Source organism: Gossypium hirsutum, chromosome D02, assembly GCF_007990345.1.
Source record: "Gossypium hirsutum isolate 1008001.06 chromosome D02, Gossypium_hirsutum_v2.1, whole genome shotgun sequence".
In the NCBI taxonomy this organism is placed as follows: domain Eukaryota; kingdom Viridiplantae; phylum Streptophyta; class Magnoliopsida; order Malvales; family Malvaceae; genus Gossypium; species Gossypium hirsutum.
Window position 1 is genome coordinate 63,046,883 of NC_053438.1, and position 20,513 is coordinate 63,067,395.

General features: G+C 32.4%; 1 protein-coding gene across 2 annotated transcripts; it reads right to left on the reverse strand.

The window, feature by feature from the left end:
• Window positions 1-8,623: 8,623 nt before the first annotated feature.
• LOC107909582 (homeobox-leucine zipper protein HAT5) lies at window positions 8,624-11,528 on the reverse strand. 2 transcript variants are annotated; one of them, XM_016837167.2, is made up of 3 exons: window positions 9,925-11,528; window positions 9,270-9,613; window positions 8,624-9,175 (listed from the first exon to the last, which is right to left on the reverse strand). In XM_016837167.2, the coding sequence occupies exons 1-3, from the start codon at window positions 9,968-9,970 to the stop codon at window positions 8,759-8,761; spliced, it is 807 nt and encodes a 268-aa protein (XP_016692656.2). In that variant the 5' UTR covers window positions 9,971-11,528; the 3' UTR covers window positions 8,624-8,758. The 2 variants fall into 2 exon arrangements, with proteins under 2 accessions (XP_016692656.2, XP_016692657.2); XM_016837168.2 differs by having other exon boundaries at window positions 10,487-10,579.
• Between the last annotated feature and the right edge of the window lie 8,985 nt (window positions 11,529-20,513).

Genomic DNA, 20,513 nt, shown 5'->3' on the forward strand with positions numbered 1-20,513 from the left:
AACACTTAACTAACAAACCAATACCTCATTTATTTTTAAAAACATATAGATAATCTCAAAAATTAATGCATGATTGTTCTCTCTCGATTCTTAAACTCAATTCTACTAACCTCGATTTTTAAGATGTCACAATAGTAAAATTTAACTTGGTGCGTGTTGTCCCTTTCATTTTGGCATATATGACACTTCCCTAAAATCTTTTACTAGCTCTTCTCTTTCAATCAATCAAGTAGTTGTAATTATTTATATTCCCAAAAAAAATTATTTATAAGAATTGCATATCCAATTATCTAATTATTAAATTAAGGAATTCAAAATAAATTTTAAAATTTTGGTAAATGTGACCTTAAGCAGTATTATTGGGCAACACCTGAATTCAACAATATTGACTTTAGAGGAGTATAACAACAACACAACCAAACAATGAAAAACATATTTGACTAATTAAAACCTTTTTTAAGGGAAGATATGGATGGATGGATGATGCAAAGCATTGACTATACTTACATTGGTTGAGTTTTTTAGTGCAGCAAGAAACTTAATGAAAGCTTGAAGTCAACTATTTTAGGCAGATTCAGCTAAAATAATTAATTATTTCAACCCCTTTGTCAAACATGTTGCTAATAGGCTAATGCTCCTTCAATCCAACTTAGTAAATAATTCTCCATACAAGCCCTAAATATAATTCATTAATGGCTCTTTGCCTTTTTTACAGACTTACGATATCTTGTTGATTACATATTCAGTTCACATTTTTAAATTGATTTTTTTATGTTACTAGCGTTTAGGATTCATGATTACTCTTCTTAATAATGTCGCTTTTAAAATTTAAATTTATATTCTCTCATAAAAGTACAACATACCTTTAACATTGCACTAATTACTTAAATCGATTTTTAATCAATATTAACTGATTTATTATATTGATTGATGATTAGGTTAATTTAGTAAAAATTTCTAAACCCTTAAATTTTTTAAATGAAAAACAAGAGAATTTTCCTCCTCAATATTAATCTTATGTAAAATTATAGGGGACCCAAATATGTGGTGCCTAAATCTTAAATGAGTTATCATTCTTGATTTGTAAATAAGTGGGTAATGTTGATATTTCATAAAAGTCCTCATCATACCCTTTATACTCCCCGCTTTTTCTTTCTTTACTTGATTAAACTTATCATTATCAAATTGAGCTTCCTCATTTGTACCAAAATAATTTGAGTTTGTTCGCAATGTCTTTTAAATTAAGAGGCGGCATATGAATTCACAAATCACCCCATCATCTATCTTACCAAAAAAAGTTATTATGTTTTTCTCAGGTATAATTAAAAACTTAGTTTATTAATTGGTTTTTATTTTTTTAAAAGTTAAATTTAACTCTCGAATCTGTTAAAAAAAGTCGAATTTAATCATCAGTATTTTAAAAAAATTCAAATTGTTGTTTTCCTTAAACAAAAATATTGACTAAAACATTAAAATTTTAAATATAGCAGCTCGCATGGCAATGCACATGTACTCCATGCTATTTTTCTTGAACTTTTATGAAATTTTTACATTTTTTGAATATTTTTTTATAAATTATAAATTATTTATTGACGTGACATATAATATAAATAGTGTCATGTCAACATGAAGTATACGTGAACTGTCATGCTAATATCGTTAAAGAATTAATGTTTTAGTCAGAATCTTCGCTCAAGAAAGCGATTTGATTATATTTTGAAAGGTTAATAACTAAATTTAGTTTAAAAAGAATTAGAGTTTAATTGATAAAAGATGTAAACGTTACTTACTTCTATTTATATCAAATAAACATAATGCTTTTATCACTAGCTTAAGAGGTTGTTGATTATTATTTGATTTATTTATATTTTAATATATAATAATTTGTATTATATAAATTTGGACATATTTATATAGTGATAAGGTGTTCATATTTTAAAAAAATAATTTTGATAATTATTATTTTTAAAAATATGGATAGGCAAAAAGACAAACATCCCATAAAATTTTGAGGTATGAAGGGTGAGGCCGGGCCATTGCCCATAAAATTTCCATTTGTTACTGAAATCTATTTGTACGGAGCTTGGGTTGATTCGAATATTTATGATTTTATAATAAAAACATTGATAACAGTTGTTAAATTAAAGGAAGAAATGGGTGATTGATCCAATGTAAGGCTTATGGAGATGCATATGACAATGGTGGCATTGGATGTTACACCATGCCACTTTCAGAACACCATTAATGATTCACTTGTTCCCTGCAAGCACCAGCCAACGATATCACAGTTTCTGATGATTCCCATCACCTCTCTGCACCTGAATGCCTTGGGAAATTGGAATTACGCAATCAAATCATTTGAAGATCTTTTTCCCCCTAAGAAAGACTTGACTTTTTAGTTTTCAGGAAGGATTTTTGTCATAAACAGCAATACTAATCAATTTATATATGATATTAATTAATTGATATGTTATAGTTTAAATTTACAAAAATTATAGATTTAGTTGATGTATTTTAATTAAACTTGATTATTAGTTTTGTCTTATATATAAAATTGTAGGTTTAGTTTATATTATTTAATCAAATAATTTTAAGTTTTCATATTTTTCAAATTTTAAATGATAATTAAATAGTGGTTAAATGATGCTTTTAGACACTATGTCCCTATTGATGAAAATAAACTTGTATTTGTTTATTTATTTATATTAAATTTTGTCACACCAATACAGGGTTTAGTCGAATCGGGATATAAACTTGTTGTCAATGGTTGGACCAGTTACATTGGCCTTATTGGTAATTAATTAGATTTTATGTATAATATAATAGTTCCCATGAATCAATTGTTCATTTTAATTTTTTAGATTACGAATTATTTCGATTATCTATTAATATAAGTTGTTTAGCATCATAGTTCTATCATATGATGCAACTTTTAAACCTTATATAATCAATGAACTTGTCACATCCCAAAAATCGAATTAGAAGAAATTGAATTAGTGAAACGTCAGAGTGGTCACGTCCTGATTTTTAGTTTTGATCGTGAAAATTTGTTAAGTAAATTGACTTGTTTTAGTGGTTAAGTGCTTTGGATGTGTGTTTGAAGTCTTACTGTTAAATCCCTCTCTTTAAAAGAATTTGTTAATTTTGTCCCTATCTTTATCTCGAACAAATAACTCAAATTTAATTACTATTCAAGTTTAGTAAGAATGAGTTTACTGGTTTAGTGGTAAGGTTTTAGTTTACTATTTGATATTGTATTTGAATCCTTGTGCGTGTAAAATTGAAATATTTTTATTTCCCTTGCTGTGTCATTTTTGTGGTTAGGATTTGAATTAAAATAAGATATTTAATTTTTGTTTAAATTTTATTTAAATCCCTAAATTTTCTTACCCTTTAACCGTCCACTACCCCCAACCCCAATTCACGTTTGTTTTCTTCATGTTGCTTTTTAACATGTTGTATTTTCTTTTCTTTTCTTTCCCTCTCCTATTGGCTTATTCACCTTTCTTTTGTTTTATTATTCTCATAATTGCAACAATCTATTTTACTCCTCTCTTTTTTTTTTGTTGTTGAATTGCTACTCCATTTTGATTTCATCTAGACGCCAAAATTTTTATCCCTTGTGTCAATCTGTTTTCATTTAGACTCCATCTTAACAATTTTACTATTGAGTTGTGTTGGGGACGAGGAGTTTGGTTATCGTCTCAAGTAAGTTAGTACGTGTGTTTTTAGGTGGAAAGGTTATTTAAGTTGTGTTGATAAGATTATTGGAAGTTATTATTGTTCTTGAGCATTCAGAATTAATTATGCGATTTTCTTGGTACGAGAAGTTCGTAAGGCACACAATTGTTCATCGATTGCTTAGTTGCTGTTTTTTTTTCCTCTTTTCTTCCTTCGACTGGAGTTCTGGGGTAAGTCCTCTAATATCGTTTTAGAGGTTTGGTTTAAGTGTTTAAATATCATATTCGTTTTTCGTCATTGTTGGATAGTTGCTAATTAGGTTTGGATATGAATGTCGTATGCAATTTTAATATTGTTGTGGTGTGTCGACATTCAACAGCTTTTAGGTGTGTGAAAACTAACCCGATTTATTGCTTGAAACTCGTGTAAAATGTGAAACAGGGTTGTTTTCAAAACTGTTCAGCGCCACATAGCCGTGTGCCAAGCCGTGTGGTAGACTGTGTAGGGCATATGGCTGTGTGAAATCATGTAGGCTATGTGGGTAGGCCGTATGGGGCACACGGTCATGTGAAATCATGCAGACCGTGTGGGTAGTCCACGCGAGCTATTTTTTGGGCCGTGTGGACCACACGAGCTAGCTTTTTGGGCCGTGTGGACCTTTTGGGCCAATTTTAAAGCCTAATTAGGGGCCAACTAAAGGACTCTGAATTTGGGTTCGAGGCATTATGTAGGCCTAGAAAAATATAAATGTCAGTAAAACAAACATGGGTAAGTGTGGGAAGTAAGTTAAATAAATTTCAATAAGTATAATAATGCGACATAATCTGCTATAAGTAGGTACGTGAGTTAAGCATGACTATTTTGTAAATCATATGTGTTATTCATATTCCGTTATTTGTTCTGATAAGCTATCCGATCCGATCATGTAATATGATATGCTATGATTTGTATAAATTATGTGTCAGTTACGTTCCGAATAATATCTGTTTATGTATGCGTGCATACAACCTATGTGACACGTATGTATGTTAACACGAGTTTGCATATGCATTAGGGTGGGTTCTAATTTGTTGGAGGAAGTATTTTTCAGCAGTGTTACTGCATTTTTGGTGGTTAAACCACAATATATGTTTGGCGGCTCAGCTGCACTATTATGATTGGCATACGACCACGACCCAGTGTGATTGGATGGATGAACTCTTGAAGTCCTAATTGGTGTGATTGGTTGGATGGAGTTGGTGTGTAGCGGATCAGTTAGGATCTATGTCTGCTTTGTTTTGGTTTGATATAACATGTCGATATGATATATGTGTTTCCGAAAACATGACATTCTAATCTGATATATGTTTCTAAAAATATGATATTCCAATCCGAAATATGTTCCAGAAATATGACATTATGATCTGAAATATGTTTCTGATAATACAACATTCTGATATGTTAATGGTACATTAAAGTAAAGTTTTGTGATCATATTTATGTGTGCTTGTTAAATAAAAATTATGCTAGTGGGTTGAGACACACACTGGGCTCCTAACTCATTTATTTTTTTAATACATTTCAGGTTAACTTCTAGCTTAGGATCGGACGGCGTGCGGGAGCTCGATTTGGTTACCAGATAAAATATCTGTGGGTTTATGATTTAATTATTTTTGGACTGTAATCCGTTTTTGGGCCTGGGTTTGGTTTTTGTTTTATTCGTCAGCATTAATAATTTTAAGCACTAAACTACAAATCACACGAGCTAACAAATTAGATTTTGGTTTTCAAAACTAAAACAAATTTTGAAAATGTTCCGCTGCAAGGTTAAGTAATCATTTAAGTATTTTCTGAAAATAAAATATATGGTTCTATAACGAATGATTGTTTTAATATCGGAAATTATTTGCTGTTGGTAGTTTCAAAACGTGCGATTTTGAATGTGTATTATGGGTTTTAAATAAGTGTTCTTGAACTTCGATTTTTCTAATCATCTATGGGTATTCTGCCAAAATTTTATGTTTTCGAAACATGAATTGAGTTTGATTTGAACTGAAGCTTTGAACGAGTTGATGTAATTCCTCAGTATTTGGTCATAACTTCTAGGCTGGATTTTGGAGTGTTACAGAACTAGTATTTACTTCTTTATTTTGCTTTTCATGCAAAAACTATTGAAAACAATTATATAAAGATATATTAAATTAATTACGAAATTTTATTTAACCGGTCTATTCGAAAAATTGTAAGAAGAATAAAATTCAGTGCACTAAGGGCACAAAATCTTAACAAGTCTCAACTTAGTTGAGCAATTGCCAAAACCCTTCCTTTTATAAAATAATAAGAGTTAATTGTACTAGACCTTCTCTAAAGATGACCTTCATTCTAAGTTGACTCCCAAACTTTAAAGCATCTTTATATCTCAAAACTATTGGTGTTATATCAATCAGGCTCTTCAATTTTTAAAATCATTAATTTAATCGTTAAATGACATGCCAAATCTTATATGGCATAATTTAAAATGAAAATTTTAAAGAAAATTAAAATATTACCGCATAACTTTTAAAAGTAAAAATTAAAAATAAAATAAAATCGAAAAGAGAAAGTGAGTGAGCATTTAAGTTTTCGTAAAATTTTCAAAAACCTCAAAATCAAGATTTTTACAACATCCATTTTTATATATTTATTATTCTTTAAACTTTTCATTTTAAACTATGCCACATAAGACTTAACATCTCATTTAACGGTTAAATCGATTATTTTAGTAATGGAATGACCTTATTAATATAATCTTAATAGTTTAGGGATGTAATTAGAATGTTTTAAAGTTTGAGGATCAATTCAAAACAAATAATGTTATTGTTTGGGGATGTATGACTCAATTAACTTAAATAATAAACATTATTGTGAGTTTACTTTTATCATTTCAAATCATGTTGGAAAAAATTGCATTTGATAGGATTTAAACCCAAAACACCATAATTTTTTTTTTGTATATTTACCATTTCAACTAAAAATTTGTTTATTACATAAAACTTTTACTTACATGATGGACCTGATATTGTAATATTTAAAATAATTGAGTTTCTTAAGAAGTTGAAGGAAATAACTACATAACTTTTTTATTGATGAAAAGTTAGCTTAAAAAAATAAATTGATTAAGAGTGAATAAGTTTCAAGATAGAGAAATTTTTTTAATTTTTTTTACAAAACATAAATACTCTTATTTTAATTTAAGATTTTGTTGACTTTTTTTTTTACTGATGAGATTTACGTAACAAGTGATACTAAATTAAGGATTTACTTGGTAAAATGAAAAGAAAATTGAATAGATGAAAATTTTAAGGAATAGAAAAATAGAAAGATGAAAAATATAATTTTTCTTTGCGTCCTTGGTAGGAAAAAGGGAAAAATTGAAAGAAAAGTACCCATCTATTGTTTGGTAGAGTTGAAAAATGTAATGAAAGAAAATAAAATATTTAAAAAAATGTATAATTTTGAATTAGCATACACATCTCTCTCATTTTCTCTCATCTCATCTTTCCAATTTAAAAATATTGATTTTTATGCATTAAGATTAAGACGAAAAATAGTAATTCCTCTTATTTCTTTCCTCCCACTTTTCTTCCCTACTAAGAACACTTAAAATTTATATTCTTTTTACTTTTTCCTTCCCTCTTTCCATTCTACCGTTTTTCTATTCAATTAAACACACCCTGTATCTATTAATATCTATTTATTTATGTTATTATAATTTTTTTTATTAAATTTGATGTGAAGAAAGAAAGACTTCAACTTAATTCCAAGAGAAAAAAAAGTACACCAATCCAATTAAACTTATTATGAGAAAGTCAAGTTAAAACTACAAAATAAGTAGGGTATTCAAGTTTTAAAATTTTCAGTAACAACTTATCACAAACAAACATTCAACTAAAAATACTATTGTTATATAGTCTATATTAATATTTAAAGTTTTTATTAAGTTAGTGTCACCTCAATCCAATTTTAATTTAGTTGTGAAATTACTAAAAATTTAATGAAGTAACAAATCTAATTTTAAGAGTATTTTTATTTTTATACATACAATTTAGTTGTGAAACATATCCGCACGTGATGAGATTTGAACCAAGTATCTCAAAATCTTCTTTTCCTCAATTTTTACCACTTTAATTAAAGCAACATTTGACTTTCATATCAATTTTTCTTATAGATTTGTTACATTTTTTTTATCTATATCTTGTTTTTTAAAAACATTCCATTTACTTTGAGGTTATGATGTTTGTACCGGATCAGACTAGCCGGTCGAATAGGGAATTGGTCTAGAGAACAAAATGGAACTTATTAAATTGTGAATTGATATGAATTGATTGAAACGGCTAAAAAACTGATTGAATTAAGTTTTTTATTTTTTAAAATTTTTATTATTTTTTTAGTCGAATAATACTCATTTCGACAACTGATCCATTATTTGCTTGTGGAGTGTAGAATTAACTCTGGGAAATTCTAGACAGTACGACTATATAGTTTAAAAGGTAAAGAGGTCAACGTCGCCAACAAATCGAAGACTACAACTCATTGCCAATGGAATAACCAAAGGAAGCTGAAATCATCCATACCTGAATATTGGCTTTTAATGCCCATTCGTTCCTATTTTTCAAACTTTTTCATCATCAATGGGATTCAAACGCTATCATAAAGTTAATGCATGTTCATGGAATCTTAGGTTTTACAAGAAGTAAACGGAACACTTCACCATTAATTGCTTCTTTCCTGCGGGTGTGAATTTCAAAGTTCAAACTGCCCAAGCCTTTGGTTCCCACAGTGTTTTCTCCAGAAGCACACATATTGAGGCAACCTTGTCGTGCATGACAGTTGCTGTTCTTTTCACATGTCCTAAACCCTCATCACAAGGAAATTTGACCAAAAACATACAATTGCAAGGAGTAGGTAAAAAACAAGCATATGATTTTACGGTAACATGATGTTTATATCTGATCTTTATAAGATATTGCTTTGCTTACAACTGGAGTACTAAGAAGAGGGGAGGGATAGCAGGAGCAGGTATCCTAGATATAATATAAGGTGTGGGGAAACGATTAACTTAGTAAAGGGATGACCAAAACGACTGATCTTCCACCGGTAATGAAAAATTACAAGAAGTGGCAGGTGCATCATAGTAACAATCGAATTTTGGGAAGAACAATGGTGGATGCAGAAGGCTTTTGCTGAGATCATCTTCTTCGTCTGATTGATCCGGTTCGAAAACGTTAGAGGAATCCGTAGGCTCTATGAATGAGGAATGATACCCATGGCCATCGGTATAGTGTGGGCTGTCCGAGTCAAAAACATCACTTTTAGCCGAACATGCTTCTTCCTGTTTACAGGCCAGCAATGGCACATGGGATGCATCTGGATTGGGTTTTTGAGGTTCATCATTGGACGAATGTATGGCTTCGACAGATCCCAGATTTTCCATCCCTTTCTCTTTAATAAGCAGCTTCTCTTTGAGTGCAAGCACCTGTTGCATTGTCAAAAAATGAACCATCATCTGTCTGGAATTTACCGGCAATGTTATAGTTGAACCCTGTTAGGTGAAATTGAAGTTAATTTACCTGATTTTTTAAATCATCTTTCTCCTTAAGGAGATTGTCGAAGTCAGCCTTGAGCTTATCGAAGGTAGCTCTGAGTGAATCATAGTCTTTTTCCAGTTGTTTGTTCTTAGATCGAGCACGCCGATTTTGAAACCAAATAGCTACTTGCCGGGGCTGGAGCCCAAGTTCTTTTGCTAGTCGCAATTTCCTGTCTGATTCAAGTTTGTTTTCAACCTCAAAGCTCCTCTCAAGAAACTCAACCTGAGTCGCCGTTAGCCGCCTTTTCTTTACACCTGCTGGCTGACACGATCCATCCAAATCATCTCCTCCATTAACATACTCATACTCCATGACTGGCTTCTCACCTGATTGATTAAATCACAGGCAAAACAACATAATAATCAGCTGGTTTTACTATATAAAATACCAATCATCCAATCTTTTTACAAATTTCATTATCGAGTGTTCCAAAACTACAGCAGGACCCTGTTCTGGACAGTGTAAAGAAGAAAGACAGCATCATAAACATTGAAGCAAATACACAAGGAAAAAAACCGAAAGCTAAAAACAAAGACAAGGAAACCCCTACAGCAACCTGCTAAAAACCATTACTGAACAAGAAAATTGAAAGTAAAGAAGAGGAGAGGTAATAGGGCAGAGAGGAAAATAAAAATACCCTGGAGAACAGAGGAAGTTGAGGAGGGTGTCCATAAAGGCTCCATAACCCTAGAGGTAGAGGAAGAAGAAAATGGCCCAGTTGGAAGCAAAAGACGTAAGTTTGAACCACCACAAAAATTGCCAACTCCTATACTCTTATCCTTGCTTTACTTTTGAGGGATCCCAAAAAGCTTAAAAGATGATGTCTTTGGGAGGAGAAACCTCAGTCATGAGTTTCAGTTTGATCTATGACTTATCATGCAAAAAATTTGTGATGGGAAATACTGTAATGTGGAAAGTCTGAAACAAAAGCTTATATCCATAACTCACAAGGAAACCCGCAAAAAAAGGAGAACAATCACTAGATTTTTGCTTTGAAATTTGAGTGAGAGTTTGAATCAAGAAGCTTGAGAGGTTTGGCTTAAATAGTGTTAGATTGTTGAGCAGGGAGGATCTACTAAAACTTAAAAACTGGAAGAGGGGGCGGGGGGGAGTATGGGGTGGAATGGCCTGCATTGGGTTTATAATTTATATCAAAGCTTTGGTTAAGGTATAGACAGAGATGAGGGAGGGGGCCTTACCTTTGCCTGCCTTACTTTTTCTTCTTGGGGATGGTGTGGCTGGGCAGCCTCAAAATAGAAATTTCATATTTTCTGACTCTATATCCTCTGTAAATTAGTAAACAACTTATAGACACCATATTAATGTTTTAATTTTTTCACTTATTTAGTTAATTATTCTTAAAATATTTTAATATATTTAATATTAGATCCTTTTACATTGAATTTTTTCGTATGTATCCATTTTATATTTCATAGACACAAAATTAAAAAACTTTTACTTTCACAATTGAAATTGAAAGATTGTGATTTGTACCTTATAGTATGTATTTAGAAAATTTCACCATTAAAGTTCCTTCAATTCCAATAAGCTATTAGAATTTGCAGAAGTTTAGATATCTAAATTGAATTGAATATATATTAAAATAAATAAGTGAATATCACAAAATTTACAAATATCTGAGATATCATCGTCACAACCTAATACTGGAAAGGCCTGGAACTTTTAAATGATGTGAATGGTGAATACGAGAGTCTTCTCTGAGATAGTTTTTTCCCCGTTATTATTTAAACCATTTTGTATTGATATGTAGTTGGCTTACATCTTAACAAATTGACATAGTTTCAAGTAAGTCATATTTTGAGTTTCACACTTTAAATAAATATAAATTTATAATTTATTATCCAAAAAAAAAGTGATTACTTAATTCATCTATCCTTATAGCTATAGAATTCTCTTATAAAATGTGTCTATATTGTATTCTTCAATTAAATTCTTGTAGTAATTGATGTTGATATTGTTATACAAGTACCAAAAAACAAATCTGACTTTGCCGCGGAGAAGAAGAAAACGACCACGGTGCTGAGCATGATTTTCTACTGTTGTTGCTGCTGTCGAGAGGGAAGTTGGGCTGATTTCTGAATCCATTGTTGTTTCATTCATGACTTCTTTTTCTTTCGAACCTTTCTTCTTCTTTGAGGTTATGGCGCTCTTTTTTTCCGAGTGAAATTAAAAGGGAAAGGAAAAGAATGGAGAGGGAAAAGGAAGTTCCTGAAGAAACCCATTTTTATTGTTCAATATTAACATTTTATAACATAAATAATCTAAATTTTTTTTGTCCAATCACATTTAACCATGTGTCAAAATCAATCTATTTAATAAGTAGTTGATAGCCATCAAAGGCCTTAATAGCTGTAGCACCGTTCATCCACCCTGACAACCAGTATAGATGGGAGATACTATTGGAATATGAACAAACAAGAATTCTTGGAACTAATTAAGAGTTGATAGTTTAAAACATTTTTTAATAAAATCTTTAAATCAAGTTTTGGACCAATTGAAAGCTTTTAAAAATAGTTTTAAATCATTTAGGATTGATTTAAAGTTTATTGGAACTTAAAAGGGCCTTAGAAGGTAAAAATGCTCAAAATAGTGCAGTGGCATGAGCCCTACACTGTGGTATCGATACAAGTGGGGAGAAATACTACTACTTCTCCCTGTTGCTGTAGACTTTTACATTCTATCTCGCTTGTTGTGACACCACAAAGATCAAGTATCGAAACCTTTAGTCTTGACAAAAAAATTGACTTAATTTTTTTTTAATATTTAAAAGCTTAGTACTAAAACTTGGACTTAGGGGACTTATAAATTAAGTTTCAAACACCATATTCAAGTATACAACTATCGAATCACCCCCAAACATAGTGAATATAACTCATGCTTAAAGAACATCCATAGACATACATAACACTTTCGTAAACATGCTCAAATTAAATCAACCATTCTAAAATGTGTTCAACCATTCCTTAAAAGATATGACGCTATGAATGCATTCCTTAAAACATGTTGGACGAGGAACCCTCGATGTTGCGACGTCAGCTTGAAACTTTGGAAACTTCACATTTTAGTCCATGTTTAAACTTAGAGCACTAAAAGTGCTATTATAAGCTCATATATAACCAAATTTGTGTTCGAATCTTATTGTAAATGTATAATGATCTTATTAACTTGAATGAAATAATGAAATGAACCAAAATTAATTATCTTTGCTTTGGCAATAAATGTAACATTCCAATACTTTGACCCGACGACTGAGTTGGGTATAAGGGTTTACAGTAGCCAAACTTCAAAATATGTCAAGTGGGTATCGCGATCTTATAGACAGTAGCTAAACTTCCCAACTTGAGGACCAAATTATAAAGTTTTCAAAATTAAACAGAGTTGATATCGCGACATCAAGGGTATGGTATCGCAACAACGAAAACAGATCACTAAGTCCTTGTTTTTGGTAGAGTGCAAATTTTTGGTACCTATTTCAAAGCTTCAAAACATACCTATCAACATGTTCAACAATTACCAATTTCAATTGAATTAAAACATACCAAATCACTTCCATCATTCAAATTCAACTACTTAACAAACATTAAATACATATAAATCAATTAAAACTAAACATTTCAATATCATTAGGGCCTTCCATTCAAATCATTCAAATTGCCTATTATTACCTATGCAAAGTCTATCAAACATATCGTTTTACTTCATTTTCATAATCTTGTGAACCTTATGCACAAGTATGGCATAAAAGCCTCAAACATATCTACCAACTATCCAATTTATGCCACATTTTTTTATAAGCATGTATCAAGTTGCTAATGTTCAAATACATTTCCATTTCATTCACTAACCAATCAAGTTACCATTTCTGACTCACTCCATACCATTTCTGACTCAATCCATACCATTCCATATACTTATTGAATTTCACATGTTTAGCATATAAGCACATATATGTCCAACACCATAGGCAATACCAAAACACCAAGTCAACATATACACCAAGTCACCTAAATACATGCCACAACTATTGACTCAAAATAATCAAACATCCACCAATTCGGTGATAGGATATTGTGAGCTTTGAGTTGATTTGGCTTGACACATTTCGCAAGGTATCAATCTACAAGGAAAAGGGAAAACAACAGGGTGAGCATATACCTATAGCTGGTATCGTGATACCACTAGGAAAAGCCTCAATCCTTTTCAATTTAACACTGTCGAGGGTATCACGACTTTCAGGCTTCGATCTCATGACACCTCTATTAGGCGATATTTTTGCTCATGTTTGGGCTCTCAACCAACCATTGGGTCCTTAATGGTGCATTTGGCCATTTCAGGTCTCAAAAGTAATAAAAAGTGCACTAATTCACTTATTAAAGTTAATAACAAAAATTAAGTAAAAACATAAAAAAAACACCTAAATTGCTCGAAAACAAGCTCATTAAGTGTAATGGAGAGCCTAATTTGACATATCAAATTACGATAGATCAGTATGCTATCTCCCTCATCTGATTACAAACTTATGTAGTAAAAAGAGGGCGAGGATGAATTCGACAGAGTAGTTTCACCACCCTACACAAAGCGTTATAGGCAACACCCTGATGCTTCAATTCTACGAGCTGTAGAGGAAGAAGATTCAAGAGTGGGATCAAAGGCACAAACATAAGATGGAAATGTCTCCAGCTTGAAAGAAGAAAACCACGACAAAGAAGGTCGATAAAGGCACATAGTGGTAGCATAAGTTGTGCCATGACGTGCGCTACAACACTCGACTGCTCAAGGTAATGAAACTGTTTATAGATTGATTTGCAACGAGCCAAGGGATAAAGGGCATACAGTGGCTTGAATGGTCGAGCGATTTAACCGTGAGTAATGAAGATAAGGAAGAAGCAAGAGAGGAAGAGGAAGAGAAAGTTGAGGAAGACAACGAACAGATGGAGGACGACAGCCAGGAACGATACCGAGATGATTTTGAGGTGACATTTTCTCTCGAGCACCCCTCCATCGTGAGTTTTGTCATCCAAGACCTGAAGCCACCGACACACCAGTATTACAAGAGGTTAGTGGCGAAGGGAAAAGTTGGACTGGAGTCGCACTCCGACGACGATTAGTTAAATGTCTTTGCATTTTTTTTTTATTTTAGTTTATGTGGCATGTAACTATAAACTATTGAAGTATTTTTCTTTTCTTTTCGGATTTGGACTTGATTTTTATTTTTATTTGCTTTTATTATGTGTATTATTTTGTCTTTGTCTTTTTGTTTTTGTGTGTAGCCTTTCACCCAGAAGTTACACAACAATTTTGACCTTCAACGAGAAAGGGACGACCTGAGCTAGTTTGACTCTCCTTTTGGGAAGTTTGATACCTTCTAAACTTTTATTTTGGGCACATCTAGGGGACAATGTCTAACTTAAGTATTGGGGGATGCACATTATTTTCAATTATTTTTTTTTGTTTAATTGCATGTTTTTGTTTTTAGGGTAAATTTTCAAAAATTTGCAAAAATATTTTTCTTTTTCTTCTTTGATTTTCTTGTGATTGCATGGTGCTTGGACAATAATTGGGAAATAGGCCATTAGTTGTAAATATTGAATAAGTATTTTTGGATTGCTGAGCATTTAAATTTTGATTGATATTAGATTATTCGATATTCTTAGAAATAGATTAATTAGTTCAATAAGTTAATTTGCTTAATAGGCTAGAGGCAACCACTCTTAATAAAAAATATGTAAATTATACCATAGGATAAATGGATTATGTAAATACTTGTAGATAAATAAAGCTTGAATTGTTAATTGTTAATTGTTCATTTAAATAATAGTAAGCATGATAGAGAGTGTAACTTGTGAAATGTTTTGAGAAAGACTTTAGGCATTGTTTGATGAACCTAAAGAAAAAAAAAAGGATTGTCCTGATGCTCTTGACCATTAGTTCCCATACTTTGAGCCTCAAGTATCCCTTTTCTTAATAAGCCTTATCTTGGAAGCCTTGAGCCTAAATACACCCTCTTTATCTCGTACTAAAATGCACTATAAAATGGACAGAAAGTCATGCATGTTGAGGGTAGGTAGGAACATTATGGTGGTTTCAAACTGTATGTGAGAGAAAAAGAAGATTTTATATGATATGGTATGTATAGAACCCTGCTAAAAAATCGTGTAAATAAAAGCAAGGTGAGAGTAATAGTGTTATGAGTGAAAGAGTGCAACAATTAGAAAAATGAGCTCAAATCAAAATCAAGCTACAAAAGAAACCTTTCATTTCATAATGTGTAATACTTGTAGTTTACTGTACATACCAATATCATGTAGTATCTTCTAAGTTTTTGGAGAGATAAGGAAGATGGGAGAAAAAGAAATAAGGAGGCAAAAATTACGCATAATTTAGGGGCGAATGGGGAAGAATTTTATGTGCTTCACTGTTTTTTAGTGCTTGAAACTGTTTACAACGACCTTTTGTTTGAATTTCAAATCATCCTAAGCCTCTGAACGTTACAAGCCTAGAAGACCTTTGGGACCTAAACATGCCACTAACATGTTTCTCTTGAATTGCCAACATTGTTCTAGATGAACATTTTCAATTTGTTTTATATATCTATAATTTATCTATATAGGCTATTTGATGGATAACACAATTGTACATATACTCTTTTGGATTACCTCTAGATTTGTTAGCTTTTTACTTTTTTGAATTAATTTTTATTTACTTTAAGAATACTCGAGTTACCTAAATATCATTATTAGGTTGCATGCGCGATAATTCAGGTACGAATTTGATATTTTACTACTATATTGCCTTTTTTCCAATCTAGCCTAAAGGTTGTCTTTTTGCATGTTTTGTATATTTGCTTGAGGACAAACAAAGACTTAAGTGTAGGGGAGTTTAATCTGCCGTAATTTGATATTTCAAATTAGGCTCCCCATTACACTTAACGAGCTTGTTTTTGAGCAATTTAGGTGTTTTTCTCATGTTTTTACTTTTTTCGTTATTAGCTTTAATAAGTGAATTAGTGCACTTTTTATTACTTTTGATACCCGAAATGGCCAAATGTGCCATCGAGGACCTAATGGATGGATGAGTGTTATATAGAGTCATCGGAGGCTCGAACGTGAGTAAAAACATTTCTTAAAAAGAGGATATCGCGATATTAAAGCTTGGAAGTTGTGATACCCCCGACAGTGTTGAATTGAAGAGGACTGAGTCTTTTTCCAATGGTATTGCAATATCAGCTATGGGTATCGTGATGCATAGCTCCCAAGGACTCCCCCATTTCAAGATTACCAGGGATATCATGATATCAGGCCTTAAGTATTGCGATATCACTGTTGAAGGGAGACAAAAAAATGACCAGAAGGGTAGTCCTTGTGCAACATGTCCCCTAATAAAAAATACATGCTTAGGAGCAAATTGGTCAACAAAATTGGGTCTAATATCTACTAAAAAAAGGCCAAAATATTGGTTGGAGAGAGAGAGCCACTTAGACATTAGACTTAGCTTAGTTTCTTAGTTTTCTCTTCATCTTTTAGGGTTTAGATTTCTTTTATCTTCTCTATTGCTTAGGCTTAATTTTCATGCACATTTTTTGGCCTTTCTTGGTTCCATAGTTGGTAGTTAAGTTAGTTATTACTATAGCTAGGTTTTATTTACTTAGTTATCCTTCAAACTTTCTTGTATTTATATTACTCTCTTGTATTTACATTTTAATCCTAGTTTAATGCTAATAAGTTTTATTTAATTTTCTTTGGTAAAAATTACCCCTTTAATGTTCTTTATTTACTTCTCTTGCTGCCATTGTTGTATCCAAGATTTTGCAAGAAAGCTTAAGTTTTTATTGATTTTCTTAGTTATGTTGGTTTAGACACATTCATGCTACACCGCTTGATGGCAAATACACAGTCTTCCTTGGTCGTGAATTTTTATCCCACGAACAACTTCTCACGTTCGGGATCCGCGACCAGTTGATAAGCAAGTAGTACATCAGAGTATTTAGGGGACTCATATGCGTAAATCGTATCGGGATCTACAATCAATATATGGTCCCCAAGATCATTGCATACGATAATGCCCTGACTCGGGTTCCCGATTGTAGATGCGTAAACATTTCCATCGTCATTCGTGCCTTCATCATTGATATCATCTAGGACTTTGTCTAGATCTGGATCGCTATAATCTTCAACCTCGTGATCAAAAGGACCATGATTATCATATCTATCTTCACCATCCGTATCGGTCTCAATCAACTCTGGATGTATTTGTAAACCGAGACTTGGGTTAAGGTTCTCAGACACTGGTGTAGTATTAAGATCGATGTTGAACCCGCGTATAGACGATCTCCTACGCTCTCGAAACCTCTATACATAGATCTTGAACTCCATGTTCTTCACTTAATAGAGTGAAATCTTTAGTTGGCTTCACATCAGCTAACTCAGTAAACAACTGAATCGGTTCAGTGTGACCACTCCGGTTCTGGCAATAAAGTGTGACCATTGTCTCCACGTCTTCATTGTCTACGAGTTTCATCTCGGTGAATTTGATGGGATTTGACGAAACTGGAAATTTTTAGAATAGTTTCAAGATCCTCCTCCCACAATGTCTAACAATTTTTGCATTGATCTTTTCTTTCATATCATCAATTGACACTTTTCTATTAAATCTCATTTCTATTTGTTGGCGACATTCAAATATATAACCAACTGTTGTTGTTAAAAGTACTCCATCAAAATAAATGCATACGAAGAATTGATTATCAATCTTCAATACTAAATCTATAAAAATAATTAAATTTCTCAATAATTATTTGAAAAAAAATTCTACTATTAAAAATATAATAAAAAAATTAATCACTATACAAACCTTACAAATATTTCTAACTTTTCTTCTTTGTTTTCTCCTCTTCTACAAAAAAAAAAATCCTTTCTTATCGGTTAGTTGCTACAACCATTCAACAAAACATAAAAAATATTACAAAAATCCAACAAAGTTGCTACAAACCTTTAACAAAACACAAAAATTACTATAACACTTCAATGAAACACAAAAATTGCTACAACCGCTCAACTCGAATATAAAGGGTTTCGATGCCGCCTGACTGTAACACTTCTAAACCCGGCGTAGATGTTATGGTCGAATTAGGGAGCGTTACGAAGAACGGTTTTGAAACTGATGTTACTTCTGTTAAAACCTTGTATAGTTACTTGTTAAAAAGAATCCAAGTTTTACAAAACATTTTCACTTACATATTTGTTACCAAAGCCATCGGTAATCTGTTCATACACCAAAACTTAGTTTGCAGTAGAAGTCGTAAACCCGTTATATTTTGAAAGCCCAGATCCAAAACCAAAATAGTTATTTGCGTAGATTATTTTTGTCACACGTCGCAAGGTAAAAATCAAAACAAATCCAAAACCAAAGTTAAAACCAAAATAGTCCAGAGAGTCCCAAAATTTACAAACTCTCAAGAAAACCAGGATTGAAAGTAAAACCATTAATTAAATGACAGATTTTCTGATTGGTGGTCACCGTTGAGCCTCCATCACACCGACCCGCCTATAACTGAGGATTACCTAAACAGAATAGACAAACAGATGTGAGATTTCACAAACTCAGTGTGTAACCTAATAGAGAAAGACATACATATAAACTCAGAATATTTCATATGCAGAACATATACAAATACAGACTTAAGTCCTTAACAAAAACATATATTAGAATCAGATAATGAGAATAGATGTAAAAAATCTTACCCTCATCCTGTGCACACCATATTCGACCATTCCATCACACCATGTGGGGTATAAAACACCCACCCATTCCTACACACCATATAGTGTCTACACGACACATAATAGAATAATATGCAGCCAAACTGCTAGAAAATAGGCAAAAGGTCGTTGTACAGAACACTTCCTCCACATATACAAATCTCACTCTATACAGAAATATAGAATACATATATCGAATTAACAGAATTAACATGTCCCGCATGCTCATATACAGTTATCATACACAATCGATTGGAACGACCCGTGCGACCCGAGGGAAAAATTTAAAATTTTAGGCCCATATTCTCATGTGGGCCCACATGCTCATGTGGCCCACATGGCCTGGCCCAAGATCCACACGCCTGTGTGGCATGCCCGTATGGTCTACACACCCAATTTGGCTTAGCTCGTGTGGCTCACACGGCCACACTCAACTGTCACATGGTCATGTGTGACACACGGCCAGCCACATGACTAGGCACACGCCCGTGTGGCGTCGATAGATCTCTTTTTTTGGCTTTCATCGAACCCTGATTTCTCGTGTTTTCGTTACACACCTATTCGATTTTGATGTGGAAGCAATCCCGAGACTTTCGAAACCTAAAAACAGATTACCCAACATCAATTTAGTACTTTGATTAACGAATTCATCAACAAAAATCCAACAATGAAACTGACTTACCACCAACGACAAACTACTGCTTATACCGTTCAGGTCGTCAGAGCGAAACCTTCTCATTCACAGCCTTCTCCTACACGATATTTGTAAAAACGTCAAATTCCTTAACTACGCATTGCTATGTCATTTCAACAAAACTTCCACAAATGCTTTACAAAAATCGAAGATTAAACACGAAACAACAAATCACACCATTTACCAAATCGAAATGGATACCGAAAATCGAGACATAATGAATTACGTAGAAATTTTGTGACAGAATCGGAAAAGAAAGAGAAATGAGAAAATTTTGACAGTGAACAGAAAAAAAGGAAGAAAACGTCAAAAACAAAATCAATTTTGGGAAGAGAGAGAAATTTTTTTAAAAAATAAAATATAATTTAATGAAATTATCCTAACTACGCACTAATACCTAAATCTTCCAGAATCCTACCCACTAACCACCTCCACCTCCACCACCTTAGAATTCTACCTCCATCAAACCTCTATCTCACAACCGCAGCAAAAATATCATTCATGCTCACACAAGGAATCAAACACAATACCTTTAACACCTTACCACTCAAACTGGCAAGCTCATTCTGAGATTAGTTTACTAAAAATATAATATAAGCCTACCCAACGGGGATAAGGCTAGGATAAAAAATAATAGAATTTTCCAAAAGTGAGACTTGAACCCAAGACCTCATACACACACCCAAAACACTTAACCACTGAAGTAGATACACGTTTATGTCAAAATTCACAGAAACAAAGTTAAGAAATTTT

What these genes read in the sequence shown, in the direction of transcription:
- LOC107909582 (XM_016837167.2), bottom strand. Translation starts at nt 9,970, where the DNA reads ATGGAGCCTTTATGGACACCCTCCTCAACTTCCTCTGTTCTCCAGG. An exon ending in AACTTCCTCTGTTCTCCAGG is followed by an intron (nt 9,614 to 9,924) that starts GTATTTTTATTT and finishes TTAATCAATCAG; the next exon opens with GTGAGAAGCCAGTCATGGAG. An exon ending in AAGATGATTTAAAAAATCAG is followed by an intron (nt 9,176 to 9,269) that starts GTAAATTAACTT and finishes ACAATGCAACAG; the next exon opens with GTGCTTGCACTCAAAGAGAA.